Source organism: Pseudophryne corroboree, chromosome 6 (genome assembly GCF_028390025.1).
Source record: "Pseudophryne corroboree isolate aPseCor3 chromosome 6, aPseCor3.hap2, whole genome shotgun sequence".
NCBI classification, from domain to species: domain Eukaryota; kingdom Metazoa; phylum Chordata; class Amphibia; order Anura; family Myobatrachidae; genus Pseudophryne; species Pseudophryne corroboree.
The window spans coordinates 254,016,016-254,039,787 of NC_086449.1; the positions used below are offsets into that span (position 1 = coordinate 254,016,016).

At 45.5% G+C, this 23,772-nt stretch overlaps 1 protein-coding gene across 6 annotated transcripts in view; it reads left to right on the plus strand.

Moving 5' to 3' along the window:
* The window catches only part of TP53BP1 (tumor protein p53 binding protein 1), a 361,011-nt gene that overhangs the window by 312,775 nt on the left and 24,464 nt on the right, over window positions 1-23,772 (plus strand). For 5 of the 6 annotated variants that reach the window (XM_063925917.1, XM_063925915.1, XM_063925912.1 and 2 more), the window contains 5 exons: window positions 46-192; window positions 1,732-1,941; window positions 13,363-13,457; window positions 15,031-15,230; window positions 15,331-15,476. In XM_063925917.1, coding sequence (XP_063781987.1) covers window positions 46-192; window positions 1,732-1,941; window positions 13,363-13,457; window positions 15,031-15,230; window positions 15,331-15,476 — 798 coding nt within the window. The remainder of the gene's footprint in view (window positions 1-45; window positions 193-1,731; window positions 1,942-13,362; window positions 13,458-15,030; window positions 15,231-15,330; window positions 15,477-23,772) is intronic. The other variant, XM_063925916.1, reaches the window with a different exon arrangement.

Sequence of the window (23,772 nt, forward strand, 5' to 3'; positions counted from 1 at the left end):
TTTGCTGATCTAATGCAACTGACCTCTTTACCTTCTTTACCACAGTGGTGTGCCTTGTTATTAGCTGTTCTCCAAACTGTAATACATACTACAACCACAGGGTGGCCAGTGAACCACTTGTAATCTGCAAATTCTCTCAGGATTACAAATTCTGGCAATGTATGAGTTCTCTCAAAAGATCACTATTTGTTAGTAAGTAGAAAATTGTGAAAACTTGCACAAAGATAAATAAAGACTAGTAAATGTAGCTGTTTATCCAGAATATTAACAGGGTGGCTAAATATTCAATATTTGTCACGTATATGTCATACATCATTGTATTATATGTACACTTGTACAGCAACCTGATTTTCCATATTTAGCTGCATTGTAAGTATAGGGCAGTAGTAGTGGCAGTGTGTGCGAGTATACACATTAAGACAATACGCAAATACACACAAGCACAGTAGTCTGAGAAAAGCACCATTTGCCCTCTGAATATCTGTATATAAAGAATCCCATAAGTCACATCCAAAAAAATCAACTCTGCATGTTCAACCAACTGAACCCTCCCAGACCATGGATGTAGAATCCATATCAGCAGCATAGCACATAAGGGGCCTACAGGCATATAATCGACATCATGGCAGCTTCTCCTATTGATGCTCAGAATTATTGTCAAATGATTAAAAAGCTTCTGTGGAACGTGAGGAACCCAGCTCACATGTTTGAAGCAGTCTGTGGCACCAGTGTACCACAAACAGAAGCCACTTCTAGGTGGATATTCATATGTTTGTTCTTTATTGATAATTAAAGGGCGCCCGTTGTTGCTATTCTATTGTTCTGGGCCCCCTTTAATTATCGCGCTTATTGCACCCAGTTAGGGTTCAGCGGCGTAAAGTGGCAGAACCTGTCTAAACTAATGGGCGTGACGGGGAAAAGTCCTGTTTGGTCGCACAAACAGCCGACTTTACACATATTTCAGCTTGCAGCCTCCGGAGGTGCGAGCTGAAATGTGACTGATGCGGCTAATAGGCGTTTGATCAGGGCAACATTTGAATAGCTCCGAAAGATGCCTATTAGTTAAAGTAATCTCTCCATCAATTGAATTGCCCCCCCCTAGAGTTCTCTAAACGTGACCGTTATATTTTGATGATCATAAGGTCAACAGTGACAATATGGACAGCATTATGTTGAACCAGGCATACAGACACGGTAGTAATGTGATTTAAAGCATTGTAATGGTGTCTGATTTAACATGATGCTTTTACAGTCATCTAAAGCCAACACTGTTACAGTGCTTTACATAGCAATACTACTGTGTCTGCATGCCTGCTTCGAAATGCCACTGTCTACATTGTCTATCAATATCCATAATCCTAGCGATCGCCTGATTTTACCAGTTTCCCTGGTGCAGAGCAGCTCTCCGTGCCACTAGTGTTTGAGCATATGCTATTTGACTTTACTGACACATAGAAAAAGTAATTAGAAAAAGATATGGTTACTGCAATTAATGCAGCATATTACTGTAACATCTGGCCTGACCACATGAAGGGAATAATAGTTGTAGACCTCAATGAAAGGGTTAAAATAAGCATGACTGCTGTCACTTGACACTCTGAACATGACAGAGTAGTTACCTTTATATCCTGTATCACTGTTGTGGGCTGCCTTTACATATGTGGAAGAACAAGTCATTTTGTAGTACTGTATTTCTCATGGATAAAATTAATTGTATGATGTTTTTGAAAGGTGTTTCAAAAGGAGGGGATTTTGTGAGCCCCAATGAAAGTGGAGATACTGAAGTTGACCAGACAGCATTAGTGGATACACATGGACCTTTGCCCCATAATAAATTGTTGTTTGTGGGCTATGCATTCCTCCTTACAACGGCCACGTCCAGTGACAAGCTCAACAATTGTCTGAAATCTCAGAACATTCTCAGCAGTGAAGAGGAGGAAGGTAGGTTTTTGGGAAGGGGACTGTTTTGATGTTTGTTTTCAATCAAGCCCACCCCTTATTTACTACCAGTGGATTAAGGAGCAAAATCTGTGCTGAGCCCAAACTACCAATCAATAATTAACTGTGAGGCATTTGCTTTCTTTGTCTATCTTTCTCATTAGATATTATTATTATTACATTTTATTTATAGGGCGCCACAAGTGTTTTGCAGCGCTGTACAAAGGACAGTACAGGGAGACAATGTGTGAAATGTGTCGAGAAGAGGGCTTAGATAACGAGAGGAAAGAGGGCCCTGCTCTGAAGAGCTAACAATGTAGTGGGGAGGGGTGACAGACAGATGACATGAGGTGCAAGCAAGCAGGAGGAAGCCTGATGGCAGTATGCAGGCAAAGCAGAGATGTTCAAGGCATGGGGCAGTGGGATGGAGGAGCAGCCTAAGGACTAGGTTATGCATCGGAGGGGTACGCTTTGATAAATAGGTGGGTTTTCAGTGCCCGTTTGAAGCTTTGCAAGTTCGGGGAGAGTCTAATGGAGCGGGGGAGTGCGTTCCAATGAAGGGGTGCAGCACGGGCAAAATCTTGATAGATGTCTGCTGTGGTCCTTTGCAGATTCTGCATGTGAATACAGGCTTGGTAAATGAGATGTACTGTCAGTATAGTACAGATTGTCAGTGTTCTATAAGCAATGTACAAATAACTAATATTCAGTGAATCTCTTTTTCTCTTACGTCCTAGAGGATGCTGGGGACTCCGTAAGGACCATGGGGTATAGACGGGCTCCACAGGAGACATGGGCACTATAAAGAACTTTTAGTATGGGTGTGCACTGGCTCCTCCCTCTATGCCCCTCCTCCAGACCTCAGTTAGATTTTGTGCCCAGAGGAGATGGGGTGCATTACCGGGAAGCTCTCCAGAGTTTCTCTGAAAAAGAATTTTGTTAGGTTTTTTATTTTCAGGGAGCACTGCTGGCAACAGGCTCTCTGCATCGTGGGACTGAGGAGAGAGAAGCAGACCTACTTAAATGATAGGCTCTGCTTCTTAGGCTACTGGATACCATTAGCTCCAGAGGGAGTCGGAACGCAGGTCTCGCCCCGCCGTTCGTCCCAGAGCTGCGCCGCCGTCCTCCTCGCAGAGCCGGAAGATAGAAGCCGGGTGAGTATAAGAAGAAAAGAAGACTTCAAGGCAGCAGAAGACTTCAGATCTTCACTGAGGTAAGCATTGCTCCCACACACGGAACAGGCACTGATGGGTGCAGGGCGCAGGGGGGGGCGCCCTGGGCAGCAATAAACCTCTGGACTGGCATATAAGGGTACATTAGGCTGCGGAGGCAGTAAATGCAGAGATCCCCCGCCATTTTTTGTATATTGAAGTGGGACCGAAGCCTGCCGCTGGAGGGGGCGGAGCTTGATCCCTCAGCACTAACAGCGCCATGTTCTCCACAGAACGCTGCAGAGAAGCTGGCTCCCCGGACTCTCCCCTGCTGAACTCGTGACAGATGGCTGAAAAGAGGGGGGGCGGGGGCATTTTTAAGGCGCAGTGAGTGTATACACATTGATTATATGTATAAAAAGTGCTATATCTGGGTTTTTATTCCAGTGTCCGTTGGCGCTGGGTGTGTGCTGGCATACTCTGTCTCTCCAAAGGGCCTTGTTGGGCAATTGTCCCCTTATAAATATATCCCTGTGTGTGTGCGGGTGTCGGTACGTGCGTGTCGGCATGTCTGAAGCGGAAGGCTCGTCCAAGGAGGAGGTGGAGCAGATGAGTGGTGTGTCTCCGTTGGCAACGCCGACTCATGATTGGATGGACATGTGGCATATGTTAAATGCAAGTGTGACCTCATTACATAAGAGAATGGACAAAGCAGAGTCCAGGGAAAAAGCAGGGAGTCAATCCACGGATTGGACTGGGTCATAGGGCCCTTCTGGGTCTCAGAAACGTCCCCTATCCCAAATAGCAGATACTGGTACCGACACGGATTCTGACTCCAGTGTCGACTACGATGATGCAAAATTACACCCAAGGCTGGCAAAAAGTATTCAGTATATGATTATTGCAATAAAAGATGTTTTGCATATCACTGATGACCCCTCTGTCCCTGACACGAGGGTGCGCATGTATAAGGAAAAGAAACCTGAGGTAACCTTTCCCCCATCTCATGAGCTTAACGAGTTATTTGAAAAAGCTTGGGGAACTCCAGATAAAAAACTGCAGATTCCCAAAAGGGTTCTTATGGCGTATCCTTTCCCTGCACAGGACAGGGTACGTTGGGAATCCTCTCCCAGGGTGGAGAAGGCTTTAACATGCCTGTCCAAGAAGGTGGCGCTACCGTCTCCGGACACGGCAGCCCTCAAGGATCCTGCTGATCGCAGACAGGAGACTACTTTAAAGTCTATTTATGCGCATACAGGTGCTTTGCTCAGACCGGCAATAGCATCGGCATGGGTATGTAGCGCAGTTGCAGCATGGACAGATACCTTGTCAGCTGACCTTGATACTCTAGACAGGGATACCATTTTATTAACCTTAGCCCACATTAAAGACGCAGTCTTATATATGAGGGACGCTCAAAGAGACGTTGGGCTGCTGGGTTCCAGAGCCAATGCCATGGCTATTTCTGCGAGACGAGCTTTATGGACCCGCCAATGGACGGGTGATGCAGACTCAAAGAAGCATATGGAGGTTTTACCTTAAAAGGGTGAAGTGTTGTTTGGGGAGGGGCTCGCGGACCTGGTTTCCACAGCTACCGCGGGTAAATCTACCTTTTTACCTTTTGTTCCCCAACAGCAAAAGAAAACTCCACAGTATCAGATGCAGTCCTTTCGGTCGCATAAGTCCAGAAGAGGTCGGGGCTCCTCCTTCCTTGCCAGAGGTAAGGGTAGAGGAAAGAGAACACCTTCGGCTAGTTCCCAGGAGCAGAAGTCCTCCCCGGCTTCTACAAAATCCACCGCATGACGCTGGGGCACCCCTAAAGGAGGCCGCACCAGTGGGGGCACGCCTTCGACTTTTCAGCCAGATCTGGGTTCTTTCAAACGTGGATCCTTGGGCGATGGAAATTGTTTCCCAAGGCTACAAGCTGGAATTCGAAGAGGTGCCCCCTCGCCGATTTTTCAAGTCGGCCTTGCCAGCTTCACCCCCGGAGAGGGAAACATAGAAACATAGAAACATAGAAACATAGAAACATAGAATTTGTCGGCAGATAAGAACCACTTGGCCCATCTAGTCTGCCCCTTTTTTTTTTTTATATATTATTTTTTTTTATCACTAACCTTATTTGATCCTTATTTTTTTGTAAGGATATCCTTATGTCTATCCCATGCATGTTTAAATTGCTCTACTGTCTTAGCCTCTACCACCTCTGATGGGAGGCTATTCCACTTGTCCACTACCCTTTCTGTGAAATAATTTTTCCGCAAATTTCCCCTGAACCTCCCCCCCTCCAGTCTCAGTGCATGTCCTCGTGTCCTATTGCTTCTCTTCATTTGGAGAATGTTTCCCTCCTGGACTTTGTTAAAACCCTTCATATATTTGAAAGTTTCTATCATGTCGCCCCTTTCTCTTCTCTGCTCCAAACTATACATATTGAGATTTCTTAGTCTTTCTGGGTATGTTTTGTGATGTAGGCCATGCACCATTTTAGTTGCCCTCCTTTGTACAGTTTCTAATGTATTAATATCCTTTTGAAGATATGGCCTCCAGAACTGAATACAGTATTCTAGATGAGGCCGTACCAATGACCTATACAGTGGCATTATTACTTCTTTCTTTCTGCTGCTGATTCCTCTCCCAATGCAGCCAAGCATCTGACTAGCCTTCCTCATTGCCTTGTTACATTGCTTACCTGCCTTTAAGTCATCTGAAATAGTGACTCCTAGATCCCTTTCCTCCTCAGTAGTTTCCAGTATAGTGCCATTAATACTGTATTTAGCTTTAGGATTTTTGAGACCCAAGTGCATGATTTTGCATTTTTTGGCATTAAACTGTAATTGCCAGACTCTTGACCATTCCTCTAGTCTACCTAGATCCTCAATCATTTGTTTTACCCCACCTGGTGTGTCTACCCTGTTGCATACCTTTGTGTCATCTGCAAAAAGGCATACTTTCCCTTTAATCCCATTTGCAATGTCACCAATAAAGATATTGAAAAGCACTGGTCCAAGTACAGATCCCTGGGGTACTCCACTGGTAACATTTCCCTCCTGTGAATGCACTCCATTTACCACAACTCTCTGTTTTCTATCCTTCAACCAAGATCTTATCCATTCAATAATCCTAATATCCAATCCCAAACTTTCAAGTTTATTTAGCAGTCTGCGATGTGGAACTGTGTCAAAAGCCTTACTAAAGTCAAGATAAGCTATATCCATGGCTCCACCTTTATCCATCACTTTAGTCACACAATCAAAAAAGTCAATAAGATTTGTTTGACATGATCTTCCCCCAGTGAATCCATGCTGTTTGGGATCCAGTAAATTGCCGGATTTGAGATGATCTACAACTCTTTCTTTTAAGAGTGTTTCCATCAATTTCCCTACTACTGATGTAAGACTCACTGGTCTGTAGTTGTTTGCCTCTTCCTTGCTTCCACTTTTGTGCAGTGGGACTACGTTTGCTCTTTTCCAGTCCCCTGGAATTTCTCCTGTAGCTAATGACTGGTTGAATAATTCTGTCAATGGTGCTACCAGCACCTCTTTAAGTTCTTTTAGTATCCTTGGATGTATCCCATCTGGCCCCATAGATTTGTCCACTTTCAGCTTTGAGAGTTCTGTTAGGACCTTCTCCTCTGTAAATGTACTTGTTTCATTTTCCTGAATATCCCTGCAACTTAACTGTGGCCCCTTCCCCTCTCTTTCAGTAGTAAATACTGAGCAAAAATAATCATTAAGATGATCTGCTATTAAATTGTCTCCCTCAACAAGATTCCCAGTGTCCGTCTTTAGTTTTATAATTCCGCCTTTTGTTTTTCTTTTTTCGCTTATATACCTAAAAAAAGTTTTGCCTCCTTTACCCACTGACTGGGCCATTTTCTCCTCAGCTTGTGCCTTTGCACATCTGATTACCTTCTTTGTCTCCTTCTGTCTAACAAGATATATCTTTTTGTCTTCATTATTTTGTGTCTGCTTATATTTCCTAAAAGCCATCTTTTTTGCTCTCACAATATTTGCTACTTCTTTTGCAAACCACACTGGCTTCCTTTTCCTTGTGTTTTTCCTAACAGTTTTGATACAAAGGTCTGTTGCCTTCAATATTGCACATTTGAATGTTTTCCACCTCTCCTGCACTGTTTCCAAGTTCCTCCACTCTGCCAAAGAATCGCTTACACATTTTCCCATCCCTACAAAATCAGCCTTCCTAAAATCCAACACCTTTGTTTTTGTATGGGACGAGTCAGTCTCTGTCTTAATGCTGAACCATACTGCTTGATGATCACTGGATCCGAGGTTTTCACCCACTTTTACGTCTGATAATCTGTCTCCATTTGTAAGTATTAAGTCTAATATTGCGTCTTTCCGAGTGGGCTCCCTCACCAATTGGTGGAGGGATGCTCCCTGAAGGGAATTTAAAATGTTCCTACTTCTAGTGGAACTAGCAACAGACACCTCCCAGTTTACATCAGGAAGATTAAAGTCTCCCATGATTATTACCTCTCCTTTTAATGCCATTTTAGTTATGTCCTGCAATAGGTTCTTGTCAAGTTCCTCTTCCTGACCTGGTGGCCTGTATATCACGCCAATACGAATAATCAACTTTTCCCCTGTTTCTATGGTCACCCAAAGGGCCTCAGTTTTTTCTTCAATACTTTGTATTAATGTAGTATTTATGGCATTTTTTACATACATTGCTACCCCTCCCCCGATTTTTCCAATTCTGTCCTTCCTAAACAAAGTATATCCCGGTATAGCTATGTCCCAGTCATGATTTTCATTGTACCATGACTCTGTAATTGCCACAATGTCTAGATCATCCCTTGTCATTATTGCAGTTAGTTCTGGGATTTTATTTCCTAAGCTCCTAGCATTTGCACACATAGCTTTTAGAGTTTTGTTTGTGCTTTTTCTGTTCCTAGCTATGTTCTTCTCTCTGCCTATTTTTATTTGGTTTTGTTCTGAATTATCTTCTGTTGCTGTGGATATGCTTCCTATTCCCTTTGCCTGCAGAAACAATACCTCTGTGTTGGGGGAGCAGATTTCTTTATTCCTATTTGGTTCACTGCCCCCCTTTGTTAGTTTAAATAGCTCTTGATGAAGCATCCAAACTGTTCAGTTAGTATTTTCGTTCCCGTTGAAGATGGGTGCAGGCCGTCACTTTTGTATAAGCTCCTATCTTGCCAGATGGTGTGACTATGGCCTATAAATCCAAATCTCTCCTCATTGCACCATGTCCTTAGCCAAACATTGAAGTTTCTGATGCAATGAGTTCTGTCTTCCCCTCTGTGTACTGGCAATACTTCTGAAAAAGATACAGTGGTTGCCACCTGCTTCAGAGCAGTCCCTAACTTCCTAAATTCATCTTTTACAGCAATGAGTTCTGCATTTGCCAGGTCATTTGTCCCTAGGTGGACAATGACATCCACCTCCCCATCTTTTCTTGCTGCCTTCACAATTCTTAGCATGCGCTCTTTATCCCTTGGAGCTGTGGCTCCAGGTAAGCACCTTACTTGTTTCTCTACTTCATTTGCATTTCCCAGATGTATTCCTCTAATAATGGAATCTCCCAAAAGAAGTGCAGTCCTTTTTGGAGATTCAATTTTCCTGTTCCATTTCCTGTTCCTATGGTTGGTAGATGTCCCCATATCCTCCTGTTCTGTAGTGCCTCTATTAGTTGTATCTTCCAGCCCTGCAAGAGTAGCATACGAGTTTTGCAGTGTCACCGCTTGCGGGAGGTGTCTGTGTCCCTCTGGAAACCTCTGCCCTTGAGAGCCCACAGTAGTCCAGGCAGAATGTCTTCTGGTGGCTCTCTGAGGCAGTGGAGGCTTCAAAGACACAGACATCTTACAAATCTCAGCATGCAGTTTTGCTATCTCCTCCTTCAGCAGAGAAAATTGCTCACAGATTGGACAGCAGCTGAGTCTCCACGCTGCCTCTTTCCAAACAAATGCTTTACATCCATTGCACTGCACAAGGCCAAACATTGTATCAGATGTGAATGGTATTTCAAATTTGTGTGTTACTTGGTGTATTTTAAAACTCACCTGTTGCTGTATTCTAACTCACCTGCTGCTGTTACAAACTCACTTAATAAGCCAAGCCTCACTTTATAATGCACGCCTCTCACAAGAGCACCTAAGTAGTGTTAGCTGCAATTCAAAAGCTGTGTCAACAGCAAGTGGTGGTCAAGGTTACCCTGGTCCAACAGGGAAAAGGGTATTATTCAACCCTGTTTGTGGTCCCGAAGCCGGATGGTTCGGTCAGACCCATTTTAAATCTAAAATCCCTAAACCTGTACTTGAAAAAGTTCAAATTCAAGATGGAATCGCTCCGAGCTGTAATATCCAGCCTGGAAGGGAGGGATTTTATGGTGTCACTAGACATAGAGGATGCATACCTTCATGTCCCCATATAACCCCCTCATCAGGAGTACCTGAGATTCGCTGTACAGGACTGTCATTACCAGTTTCAGACGTTGCCGTTTGGGCTTTCCACGGCCCCGAGGATTTTCACCAAGGTAATGGCGGAGATGATGGTGCTCCGGCGCAGGCAGGGAGTCACAATTATCCCATACTTGGACGATCTCCTGATAAAGGCGAGATCGAGAGATCAATTGCTGAAGAGCGTGTCGCTCTCCCTGAAAGTGCTGCAACAGCACGGTTGGATTCTCAATCTGCCAAAGTCACAATTGGTTCCAACGACTCGGCTATCATTCCTAGGCATGATTCTGGACACGGAACAAAAGAGGGTTCTTCTCCCATTGGAAAAAGCCCAGGATCTCCAGAAAATGGTCAGAGACCTGCTAAAACCAAAAAGCGTGTCTGTTCATCAATGCACTCGAGTTCTGGGAAAAATGGTGGCAGCCTACAAGGCCATCCCCTTCGGCAGGTTTCATGCGAGGACTTTTCAGTGGGACCTTCTGGACAAGTGGGTCCGGGTCCCATCTACAAATACATCAGAAAATAACCCTGTCCCCCAGGGCCAGAGTGTCTCTCCTGTGGTGGCTGCAGAGTGCTCACCTTCTACAGGGTCGCAGGTTCGGCATTCAAGACTGGGTTCTGGTGACCACGAGCCTCCGAGGATGGGGAGCAGTCACACAAGGAAGAAATTTTCAGGGACTATGGTCAAGCCAGGAGGCTTGTCTACACATTAACATCCTGGAATTGAGGGCCATATACAACGGCCTACGACAAGCGGAGAATCTTCTTCGCGACCTACCGGTTCTGATTCAATCAGACAATGTCACAGCCATGGCTCATGTAAACCGCCAAGGCGGGACAAGGAGCAGAGTGGCGATGGCGGAAGCCACCAGGATTCTTCGCTGGGCGGAAAATCACGTAAGCGCTCTGTCAGGTGTCTTCATTCCGGGAGTGGACAACTGGGGAGCAGAGCAGACACGATCTCCATCCAGGAGAGTGGGGACTTCATCAAGAAGTTTTTGCAGAGAAAACAAGTCTTTGGGGAATTCCTCAAATAGACATGATGGCATCACGCCTCAACAAGAAGCTTCGGAGGTATTGTGCCAGGTCACGGGACCCTCAGGCAGTAGCAGTAGACGCCCTAGTGACACCATGGGTGTTTCAGTCGGTCTATGTTTTTCCTCCTCTTCCTCTCATGTCAAAAATATTGAGAATCATAAGACAAAGAAGAGTGCAGACAATACTCATTGTTCCAGATTGGCCTCGAAGGGCCTGTTACTCAGATCTTCAGGAAATGCTCACAGAAGATCCGTGGCCTCTTCCTCTCAGGGAGGACCTGTTACAGCAGGGGCTTTGTGTGTTCCAAGACTTACCGCGGTTAAGTTTGACGGCATGGCGGTTGAACACCAAATCCTAGCTGGGAAAGGTATTCCGGAGGAAGTCATCCCTACTCTGATAAAGGCTAGGAAGGAGGTGACGGCAAAGCATTATCACCGTATCTGGAGGAAGTATGTATCTTGGTGTGAAGCCAAGAATGTTCCTAAGGAAGATTTCCATCTGGGCCGGTTTCTCCACTTTCTACAGACAGGAGTGAATATGGGCCTGAAGTTAGGGCCGATATCTGTACCTTAATGGAGCCTATCTATATTCTTTCAGAAGGAATTGGCTTCTCTCCCAGAAGTTCAGACGTTTGTGAAGGGAGTGCTGCACATCCAGCCCCCCTTTGTGCCCCCAGTGGCACCGTGGGACCTTAACGTGGTGTTAAGTTTCCTGAAATCTCACTGGTTTGAGCCTCTTCAAACAGTTGAATTAAAATTTCTCACGTGGAAGGTTCATGTTATTGGCCATGGCGTCTGCAAGGCGGGTGTCTGAATTGGCGGCCTTGTCCCACAAAAGCCCCTATTTGATTTTCCATGTGGATAGAGCGGAGTTGAGGACTCGTCGTCAATTTTTGCCTAAGGTGGTTTCTTCATTTCATATGAACCAACCTATTGTGGTGCCTGTGGCTACGGGGAACTGGGAGGACTCCAAGTCCCTGGATGTAGTCAGGGCCTTGAAGATTTATGTAGCCAGGACGGCCAGGGTTAGGAAAACAGAGGCTCTGTTTGTCCTGTATGCAGCCAACAAGGTTGGCGCTCCTGCTTCTAAGCAGACTATTGCTCGCTGGATCTGTAACACGATTCAGCAGGCTCATTCTACGGCTGGATTGCCGTTACCAAATTCAGTAAAGGCCCATTCCACTAGGAATGCCCGAGGCGTCTCGGCATTACTGTTTTGCCGAGCAGCTACTTGGTCGGGTTCAAACACTTTTGCAAAATTCTACAAGTTTGATACCCTGGCTGATGAGGAGGATCCGGTCTGAAGATCGACAGTGTCTAGGTCGACAATGTTTAGGTCGACCACTATAGGTCGACAGTCACTAGGTTGACATGGATGGAAGGTCGACAGGGTTTCTAGGTTGACATGTGCTAGGTCGACAGGTCTAAAGGTCGACATGAGTTTTTCAATTTTTTTTTCTTTTTTTGAATTTTTTCATACATAACGATCCACGTGGACTACGATTGGAACGGTAAAATGTGCCGAGCGAAGCGAAGGCACCATGCCCGAAGCATGGCGCGCGAACGCGGTGCACTAATTTGGGATCCCGGTCACTCTACGAAGAAAACGACACAAAAATAATCCTCATGTCGACCTTTAGACCTGTCGACCTAGCACATGTCGACCTAGAAACCCTGTCGACCTTCCATCCATGTCGACCTAGTGACTGTCAACCTATAGTGGTCGACCTAAACATTGTCGACCTAGACACTGTCGATTTGATGAACCACACCCCTGATGAGGACCTTGCGTTTGCTCAGTCGGTGCTGCAGAGTCATCTGCATTCTCCCGCCCGGTTGGGAGCTTTGGTATAAACCCCATGGTCCTTACGGAGTCCCCAGCATCCTCTAGGACGTAAGAGAAAATAAGATTTTAAACCTACCGGTAAATCTTTTTCTCCTAGTCCGTAGAGGATGCTGGGCGCCCGTCCCAGTGCGGACTACATCTGCAAGGCTTGTATATAGTTGTTGCTTACATAAGGGTTATGTTACAGTTGGAATCGGTCTTTGACTGATACTGTTTTTTGTTCATACTGTTAACTGGTTATGTTATATGGTATGATTGGTGTGGGCTGGTATGAATCTTGCACTTAGATTAACAAAATCCTTTCCTCATATTGTCCATCTCCTCTGGGCACAGTTCTCTAACTGAGGTCTGGAGGAGGGGCATAGAGGGAGGAGCCAGTGCACACCCATACTAAAAGTTCTTTATAGTGCCCATGTCTCCTGCGGAGCCCGTCTATACCCCATGGTCCTTACGGAGTCCCCAGCATCCTCTACGGACTAGGAGAAAAAGATTTACCGGTAGGTTTAAAATCTTATTTTCTGCACAAATACAGTCACGCTATGCTAAACATCCAGGTGGTCTTGGCTTTTCCTTGGGTCCTGCAAGCTACTCAGCACAACACCAGTTTACAAAAATGCTATAAACCTCAAACTCCGTAACCTTGTCTAGAATGAATGTTTTTCCTGTTGCCAACTTTCTTACAGTGCAGTGTGTATTCTAATATGTATGAAAAATAACAAGCAGAATTTATTAAAACACACATACAGTACAGATAAAGCCACACTCCTCTATTCTCCGTATGGTGTGTAGTGGGAATAACATATACTTGCACCTGGCCTGGCCGCAGGGTGGCATATGCAGATGTGTCTCTGTGGGCTTTTAGCACTCTGTAATGAGGACAGTACCTGTCCAGGAGTGGAAGTAATATCTTAGATGAGCTACCTGACAAGCAGTTTATATGCTCTCTAATTGCAGAATACATTGAGAGCTCTCCCTATGACCGGAGGTACACTGAGTCACAGCTCCGTGCCGGAGGTGGTTGCATCTTGGACACTTTTAATGAAGCACTGGTGAGAATTCCATTGTATAATTTAAGAGAGAGCAGTGTGTGACTGCATGTGTGTGACATGTGGGGAAGAAAGTAGTCTACGCTCAGATATGTTTTTGCAACTGATATGTAATTGCTAGTTTGTTAATCAGTATATTACCCCTTTCAGACATACAGCAAAAACCTTGGTTTTCGCCTTTGAAAGCACATCCTGGAACAGAAATGAAGTCCCGTGTCCACAACCCTGCTCTGTATCTGAGTTTTTTCCGGGTGCGACCCGAGCCCCTAGTAGTGTATCTGCATCCAACCTGGGTTTTTATACCCGGGTTTTAAGAAAACTTTCTCATTGGCTGTTCGGTGCACCTGCAGATGACATCAACTACAGGCACCCGGACTACATGACTAGGGAGAACTCAAAAAGAGCCAATCAGTGAGCAGCAGCTGAAAAAAGGCATTGGCTCTACTTTGGCTTCTACAGTAACTTCATAAAGTCAGACTTCCCAGACAATAAGCTCCCCAGAAGAGGTGCTATATAAATACATGAGCAATTAAACATTCGCTTAATCATATCAGCATGACTAACACAACATCCTGCGAATGCTATTAGGTTTGAGAACGTTTTGTTTTTTAGATTGTCATTACTGTAAACAAAAAAGTGTCCCCTTTAATCCACACCAAATTCCAGGGCAGTCCCGAGTGTGAATGCATCCGACCCAAGAATTTCCCAGGTTTTTGGTGCAGTGTGACCAGACTAAGACTCGGGAATTTCCCAGGTTGATAGACCCAGGTCGTACATGTGAATTTCCTGGGTCATATGTCTGAAAGGAGTATGAGTGGGTGTAACTGTCATGTGCGCCTATTGATTTCCTCTGAATTGCATTAACAACATTTAATTCCATAAATTACAATCTTTAAATCATTTTACTAAGATAATACAATTCATATACAGGGGGCCTGGCCAACCTGTGGCTCTTTAGCTGTTGTGAAACTATGTCCCAGCATGCCCTGTCTGAAGTTTGCTACTAGGGAATGCTAAAACTGTATCATGGCATGCTGGGATGTGTAGTTTCACAACAGCTGGAGAGCCACAGGTTGGCCAGGCCTGATATACAGGTTAGTGTAACAAAAGAAAAAAACAATAAATTCTGCTAAAATAACAAAGTTCACTGGGAGTACCTGTGAGAAGAGGCGCAATTACTTTGTGGTGGCTGGAATCTTCTGGCCCCATGCTTACTATTTGTGGTCCGGTTACCAGCACTAAGGCCCAGATTTATCAAACCGTGGCCAGTGATAGCACGGTGATAACCAGCTCCTAACTGTCATTTTTCAAACACAGCCTGTGACATGGAAGTTAGGAGCTGATTGGTTGATACTTTATCACCGTGCTATTTATCTCTCTCCAAGGCTTGATAAATGGGGGCTTAGGTTTCTACGTACAGTAGTATTGCGTTTGGTATCTTTATTTTGTTGCCACACTGAATGCAGTAGTTGGATTCTCCCCGTTTAATATTTTGTCTTAATCATTCTGTAAGCTAGGTGTAGAAAACATGTTATACATAGGTATATAGATAACAAGTTATCTCTGCCTCTCGTAGTGTAAAGTATCTGCTCAATGTCTGCTGATTGCTGACCAGCATTGCCGAACCCGAAAGTATTTCCTGTGCCTTGCCAGTGGGATCCCCTGTGTGTCTCACGTCTGGGTCCATGACAGCTGTCACGCTAATGAGCTGCTAAACTTTAGAAATTATCTCCTCCCTGCCGGATACAGCCTTCAAGAGGAAAGAATCTTGGAATGGTAACATTGAGTCCCCTTATTTGCATGATTTTTGTATGTTGTGTAACATCTTTGCTTTTAAAGAAACAAAAATGTAACCTATACTAACTGGATTTTGTAGGCACGACTCTCAGCATCCTTTCCAAGGTTTGCGCTTTCTTGTGGTATCTGACCAAGTAGAGAACTTTTTGGAAATGTGGACAGAGGTATTAATGACCGGAGGGGCAGCATCTGCAAAGCAGCACAACTCCAAGGATCTCAACAAAGGTACCTGTTGTCTGGGGAGATATCAATAATCATATGTGTAGTGATGTCTTTAGGCAAAAATATGCCATAGCAATGACCTATTAGGAATGTATATTAGAGAAACAAGCCCTACAGTAAAATTTTAATATTAAATGGCTTAACTGAGGATACAACACTCTGTCTCTAAACTCCCCATAAGACTGAGCCACCATGTGACTGAGCATTTACACAAATGCCTTGGTAGTTAAGGTCATGGCAGGCGGACTTTGAACAATTTCATTTGAAGGTAAGTGGAATTGGATCGCATAACTTTCCGGGGTGACAGGAGGTAAGAGGAATTGCCTTCCGATGTAAAACATCTAGGGCAAAAACATCTAGGTTTAGGACTTTTCATTTTCCTGAAAAGTCTCAGGCTCAGTCCTCCAGTTTTCCCTTACATGGGCGACTTACTGGTCAATGCACAGTCCAATGCGCAGGTCAACCTTCATTTTCAGTTTGTAATAGAAAATTTGGAAGACCATGGCTGGATCAGAAAAGTCCAAGCTGGTGCAGTACCAGCATATTGTCTTTAGGGATGCTGTTAGACAGGAATGTAGTTATGTGACCAGCGGTCACAATACCGACGCCGGTATTCCCCCCTCTCAATCCTGACAGTCAGCATGCCGACTAACAGGGACTATTCCCACTTGTGGGTGTCCAAGACACCCATAGAGTGGGAATATAGAGCCTGCAAGGGGCTTTGTTGCGCTCACTCCCCCCATCCCGCTGCGCATCTAAAAGCCGGGATCCCGGCGACAGTATGGTGACCGGTCCTGGGGACCCAACCCGTTAGACACAACTTGTCAGACAGTGTTCCTTCCAGGGAAAAAGTGGCAACTCTGCAGTTAAATTGTTTCTGCATATATTGTGGGTGTCCTTCCTGGCGTGCATGAGTTGAGGCCCACCTGTTTGAAGGGTTCCACTCCAGAGGTCGTAGACACCAAATGTTGTCGTTGCACCAAACTGGAAAAAGTCTTTCTCTTCAGACACACCAGTCACTCCTCTGGTGGTTTCACAAACCAAATCTGATAAAGGAGTGCCAGTTCTGAGTCTGGGTTTGGACCCACTTAACAACAAATGCTAGTTTTTATCTAGTTGGGTGAAGCTTACCTTAGAGCTGCAATCTCAGGCAAGCTAGTCTGCTCTTCCAATCACTATTCTGGAATTAAGGGCAGTATTCAGTGTTTTGATTTAGGATCAGAATCTGGTATAGGGGCTTCGTCTCCAGAAACAATAGGAAAATTCCATGGCGTTGGCATATAGCAATGTCCGAAACAGCCTTAATAATGAGATGAACAGATGAGTTTATTACAGTCATCTTGTCGCATGACGGGTAATCTTGTAGTTTTGCTTGAAGCTCACAAGCGGAGCAGGCTGGCTTTCAACCAATCCACTGCCCAGTGAATTAACAAGCTTATTTGTCTGTGGACATCCCATTTCAAATCCTATCAGACTAAGCAGCTTTTGAGTGGTTCAGCAGGGTGCTTTGGTTGAGCAGTTGCGCAGCTAACTGGAACTCTGTGCACACCTTTAAATAATTTTACAGTTTCCATACTATTGCTTTTAAAGATGGCAGTTTTTGCGCCCTGCATTACTAGAGTGTACCCCTCTCTTATGCTTGCTTTGATAATTCCCATTGTTTCCAGTGTGTTCCAGATAGGATGAAATGGTAAACAAGATTTCTACAGCGGGGTACACTGGGATTCCACAGGGAATACATTGGGGTGTAGAGTTGGATCTTGATCCGAGGCACCAACTGACTAAAGCTTTGACTGTTCCCAGGATGCACTGCGCCGCCTCCTCTATAACCCCTCCTCCAGGCACTGGAGCTCAGTTTGTAAGTTGGTGCCTGCAGTGCAGGTCAATAATAGGTGAGGCTGCACTTGGCAACCCTGAAAAGAGCTTTTTAAGAAGACTTCAAGGGCTGCAGCACTTTATATGTCATTGTGACATACTGTGCTGCTGCTTCATCACCTCCCCAGCAGCGCTGCATACTCCCGTGGCCGGCTACTTGCAGCGGAGGCGCACCGGTCATCAGGCACGTTTTCCAGGATCGCGTGGCTGCACGTTTTCCAGGATTTCGTGGCTGCACGTTCTCCAGGATCACGTGGTTGCATGTCAGGGAGGAGGTAAGAGGGTTCCCCAGGTGGGACCCGCCGTTAAATCGCAGTCCCAGAAGATGGACCGCGCCGCTGGCGTGAACACTGTACTGTACAGGAACCCCACTATATCCACCAGGGCAGGGAGCACAGGTCGGATTTACTAAAATCCGTTTTACATAGGCTTCAAAGTACCCGGTGGTGAGGACCAGCATAGGGGATAAGGTGCTGACCTGTAGCCCCTCCCCCAGCTCCGGGCGCCATCTACAGCTGGTTGTTCCCACCCTGTAGCTGTATTTCACGCTCCCTCACTCCCTGACAGAGATTTTGGCGCCATCTCCACATAGCTGAGCTGATCTCCAGGACTGCAGGGCTCTGTCTCCTCTGTAAAGCCGCCTGTCTCGTCAGCGCCGTGCATTTACAGACACTTAAGTATTCTACATGTCATTTTAGACAGTGTTAGTTAAGAACAAGTGTACTGCTATCTGAATATTTAGTACAAGTATTCTGTTATATACATCAAGTATTTACTGTGCATTGTTATATCTATATTCATACATATCTATATGTAGTTTTACTAGTCCAGTGCAGTTTTATTGTTTATCTGTAATAACTTCTGCATTGTACTGTACATGTGACTGAGGGTGCCTCATATATATATACACTGCTCAAAAAAATAAAGGGAACACTAAAATAACACATCCTAGATGTGAATGAATGAAATATTCTTATTAAATACTTTGTTCTTTACATAGTTGAATGTGCTGACAACAAAATCACACAAAAATTATCAATGGAAATCAAATTTATTAACCCATGGAGGTCTGGATTTGGAGTCACACTCAAAATTAAAGTGGAAAAACACACTACGGGCTGATCCAACTTTGATGTAATGTCCTTAAAACAAGTCAAAATGAGGCTCAGTAGTGTGTGTGGCCTCCACGTGCCTGTATGACTTCCCTACAACCCACACAAATGGCTGAGGTAGTGCAGCTCATCCAGGACGGCACATCAATGCGAGCTGTGGCAAAAAGGTTTGCTGTGTCTGTCAGCGTAGTGTCCAGAGCATGGAGGCACTACCAGGAGACAGGCCAGTACATCAGGAGATGTGGAGGAGGCCGTAGGAGGGCAACAACCCAGCAGCAGGTCCGCTACCTCCGCCTTTGTGCAAGGAGGAACAGGAGGAGCACTGCCAGAGCCCTGCAAAATGACCTCCAGCAAGCCACAAATGTGCATGTGTCTACTCAAACGATCAGAAACAGACTCCATGAGGGTGGTATGAGGGCTCGACGTCCACAGGTGGGGATTGTGCTTACAGCCCATCACCGTGCAGGACGTTTGGCATTTGCCAGAGAACACCAAGATTGGCAAATTTGCCACTGGCGCACTGTGCTCTTCACAGATGAAAGCAGGTTCTCACTGAGCACATGTGACAGACGTGACAGAGTCTGGAGACGCCAAGGAGAACGTTCTGCTGCCTGCAACATCCTCCAGCATGACCGGTTTGGCAGTGGGTCAGTAATGGTGTAGGGTGGCATTTCTTTGGGGGGCCGCAGAGCCCTCCATGTGCTCGCCAGAGGTAGCCTGACTGCCATTAGGTACCGAGATCAGATCCCCAGACCCCTTGAGAGACCATATGCTGGTGCGGTTGGCCCTGGGTTCCTCCTAATGTAAGACAATGCTAGACCTCATGTGACTGAAGTGTGTCAGCAGTTCCTGCAAGACGAAGGCATTGATGCTATGGACTGGCCCGCCCGTTCCCCAGACCTGAATCCAATTGAGCACATCTGGGACATCATGTCTCGCTCCATCCACCAACGCCACGTTGCACCACAGACTGTCCAGGAGTTGGCGGATGCTTTAGTCCAGGTCTGGGAGGAGATCCCTCAGGAGACCATCCGCCACCTCATCAGGAGCATCCCCAGGCATTGTAGGGAGGTCATACAGGCACGTGGAGGCCACACACACTACTGAGCCTCATTTTGACTTGTTTTAAGGACATTACATCAAAGTTGGATCAGCCTGTAGTGTGTTTTTCCACTTTAATTTTGAGTGTGACTCCAAATACAGACCTCCATGGGTTAATAAATTTGATTTCCATTGATAATTTTTGTGTGATTTTGTTGTCCGCACATTCAACTATGTAAAGAACAAAGTATTTAATAAGAATATTTCATTCATTCACATCTAGGATGTTATTTTAGTGTTCCCTTTATTTTTTTGAGCAGTGTATATATATGAGGCACCCTCAGTCACAGGTACAATGCAGAAGTTATTACAGATAAACAATAAAACTGGAATGCTATCGAATCGGAAAACTGTTGAATCCACTGTGGGATTCGACACCAATTGAATATACCCCTTAAGCGGTATGAGGTGACTGAAATACACAGTAAAAAATACCAAACAGTATATACTGTGTAGCACTAAAAAGAAAAACAATAGATACAGCGCTGGTTATTTAACATGGAACACAAGATTTTTATATATATGAATATATATGGGTGGAACCACAAGTCACTCTGTGAGTGCTCAAAGCACTAGATCCTCCTTAGATAATTCAGGATCGCTGCTCCCCTTAGTCAATCCGAACTCCCACGAAGATAAATATCTGTCAATAAAACATATAGAGGGGGCGCTCCATAGTGCATAAACTTTTTTTATTTTAAAATCAAACAAACACGAAGGTGCTTAGAACAAATGTAGCTATTACACTCGTACCAGAAGGCAACCAGTGTGGGCTGGTTACCACATGATTCCACAGATAATCACCAGGCAGTACTGGAAAAAGGGTCAGACCAAATCGCGATGGAATCCTCCACCCGCCGGCGGCGATTTTCCTGAGACTCACGGGCAGGATTACTCACGTCCGTGACTACTCGTTCAGTCGACTGCAGGGATTTCGATACGTCACTCGACTCCGCCTTCACTATGGAGCGCCCCCTCTATGTTTTATTGACAGATATATATATATATATATATATATATATATATATATATATATAGATCCAAAAACAAGCCGCGGCACTCGGAGTTTTGAAAAGTGAAAACTTTATATTTCAAAATAGCAACATACAAGCTCCAACGTTTCGGGGCTCAGCCGCCCCTTTGTCAAGGTGCAAAGGGGCGGCTGAGCCCCGAAACGTTGGAGCTTGTATGTTGCCATTTTGAAATATAAAGTTTTCACTTTTCAAAACTCCGAGTGCCGCGGCTTGTTTTTGGATCTGTGGTACTACTGGAACTGAGGGCACCGGAGTATACTATTGACGTAATGGGAGTGCCGGTCTAAGGACTATATATATATATCTTTATATAATAAGAATTTACTTACCGATAATTCTATTTCTCGGAGTCCGTAGTGGATGCTGGGGTTCCTGAAAGGACCATGGGGAATAGCGGCTCCGCAGGAGACAGGGCACAAAAAGTAAAGCTTTTCCAGATCAGGTGGTGTGCACTGGCTCCTCCCCCTATGACCCTCCTCCAGACTCCAGTTAGGTACTGTGCCCGGACGAGCGTACACAATAAGGGAGGATTTTGAATCCCGGGTAAGACTCATACCAGCCACACCAATCACACCGTACAACTTGTGATCTAAACCCAGTTAACAGTATGATAACAAAAGGAGCCTCTGAAAGACGGCTTCCTACAACAATAACCCGATTTTTGTAACAATAACTATGTACAAGTATTGCAGAATAATCCGCACTTGGGATGGGCGCCCAGCATCCACTACGGACTCCGAGAAATAGAATTATCGGTAAGTAAATTCTTATTTTCTCTATCGTCCTAGTGGATGCTGGGGTTCCTGAAAGGACCATGGGGATTATACCAAAGCTCCCAAACGGGCGGGAGAGTGCGGATGACTCTGCAGCACCGAATGAGAGAACTCCAGGTCCTCTTTTGCCAGGGTATCAAATTTGTAAAATTTTACAAACGTGTTCTCCCCCGACCACGGAGCTGCTCGGCAGAGTTGTAATGCCGAGACCCCTCGGGCAGCCGCCCAAGATGAGCCCACCTTCCTTGTGGAATGGGCATTTACATATTTTTTGCTGTGGCAAGCCTGCCACAGAATGTGCAAGCTGAATTGTACTACAAATCCAACGAGCAATAGTCTGCTTAGAAGCAGGAGCACCCAGCTTGTTGGGTGCATACAGGATAAACAGCAAGTCAGATTTCCTGACTCCAGCCGACCTGGAAACTATATTTTCAGGGTCCTGACAACATCCAGCAACTTGGAGTCCTCCAAGTCCCTAGTAGCCGCAGGCACCACAATAAGCTGGTTCAGGTGAAACGCTGACACCACCTTAGGGAGAAACTGGGGACGAGTCCACAGCTTTGCTCTGTCCGAATGGACAATCAGATATGGCTTTGTGAGATAAAGCCGCCAATTCTGACACTCGCCTGGCCGAGGCCAGGACCAACAGCATGGTCACTTTCCATGTGAGATATATCAAATCCACAGATTTGAGTTGTTTAAAACAATGTGATTTTAGGAATCCCAAACTACGTTGAGATCGCCCAGTGCCACTGGAGACATCAAAAAGGGGTTGTATATGCAGTACTCCCTTAACAACTTCTGGACTTCAGGAACTGAAGCCAATTTCTTTCTGGAAGAAAATCGACCGGTCGAAATTTGAACCTTAATGGACCCCAATTTGAGACCCATATACACTCCTGCTTGCAGGAAATGTAGGAATTAACCTAGTTGAAATTCTTCCGTGGAGCCTTCCTGGCCTCACACCATGGAACATATTTTCACCTAAGCGGTGATAATGTTGTGCGGTCACCTCCTTCCTGGCTCTGACCAGGGTAGGGATGACCTCTTCCGGAATGCCTTTTTCCCTTAGGATCCGGCGTTCACCCGCCCTGGCGTCAACGCAGCTGCGGTAAGTCATGGAACAGACATGATTCTTGCTGAATCAAGATCCTTTCTAGTATCTCTTGAAGTTCCGGGTACCAAGTTCTTCTTGGCCCAAACCGGAACCCCGAGTATAGTTCTTACTCCTCTCCTTCCTATCATTCTCCATACACTGGGTATGAAAGGCAGAGGAGGGAACACATACACCGACTGGTACACCCACGGTGTTACCAGAGCGTCCCAGCTATTGCCTGAGGGTCTCTAGACCTGGCGCTTCATGTGGGACGCCATCATAACCACCTTTGGTCTTTCCCAACGGTTTACAAACATGTGGAAACTTCCAGATGAAGTTCCCACTTTTCCGGGTGGAATTCATTTATGCTGAGGAAATCTTCCTAGTTGTCCACTCCCGGAATGAACACTGCTGACAGTGTTATCACATGATCTTTCGCCCAGCGAAGAATCCTTGCTGTCATTGCCCTCCTGCTTCTTGTGCCGCCCCGTCTGTTTACGTGGGCGACTGCCATGATGATGTCCTACTGGATCAGCACCGGTTGACTTTGAAGCAGAGGTCTTCCTAGGCTCAGAGCATCGTAAATTGCCCTTAGCTCCAGTATATTCATGTGGAGAGAAATCTCCAGACTTGACCACACTTCCTTGGAAATTTCTTCCTTGTGTGACTGTTCCCCAGCCTCTCAGGCTGGCATCCGTGGTCACCAGAACACAGTCCTGAATGCTGAATGTGCTGCCCTCTAGAAGATGAGCACTCTGCAGCCCCCACAGAAGAGACACCCTTGTCCTTGGAGACAGGGTTATCCGCTGATGCATCTGAAGATGCGATCCGGACCATTCGTCCAGCAAATCCCCCTGAAAAGTTTTTGCGTGAGATCTGCCGAATGGAATCGCTTCGTAAGAAGCCACCATTTTTCCCAGGACTCCTGTGCATTGATGCACTGATACTTGGCCTGGATTTAGGAGGTTTCTGACTAGGTCGGATAACTCCCTGGCTTTCCCCTCCAGGAGAAATACCTCTTTCTGGACTATGCCCAGAATCATTCCTAGGAACAGCAGACGTATCATCGGAAAACAGCTGCGATTTTTGGAATATTTAGAATCCACTCGTGCTGTCGTAGAACTACTTTAGATAGTTCTTTTCCGACCTCCAACTGTTCTCTGGAAACTTGTCCCTTTCAGGATATCGTCCAAGTAAGGGATAATTTAGATGCCTTTCTTCTTTTAAGAATCATCTTTTCGGCCATTACCTTGGTAAAGGCCCGGGGTGCCGTGGATAATTCAACGGCAGCGTCTGAAACTGATATTG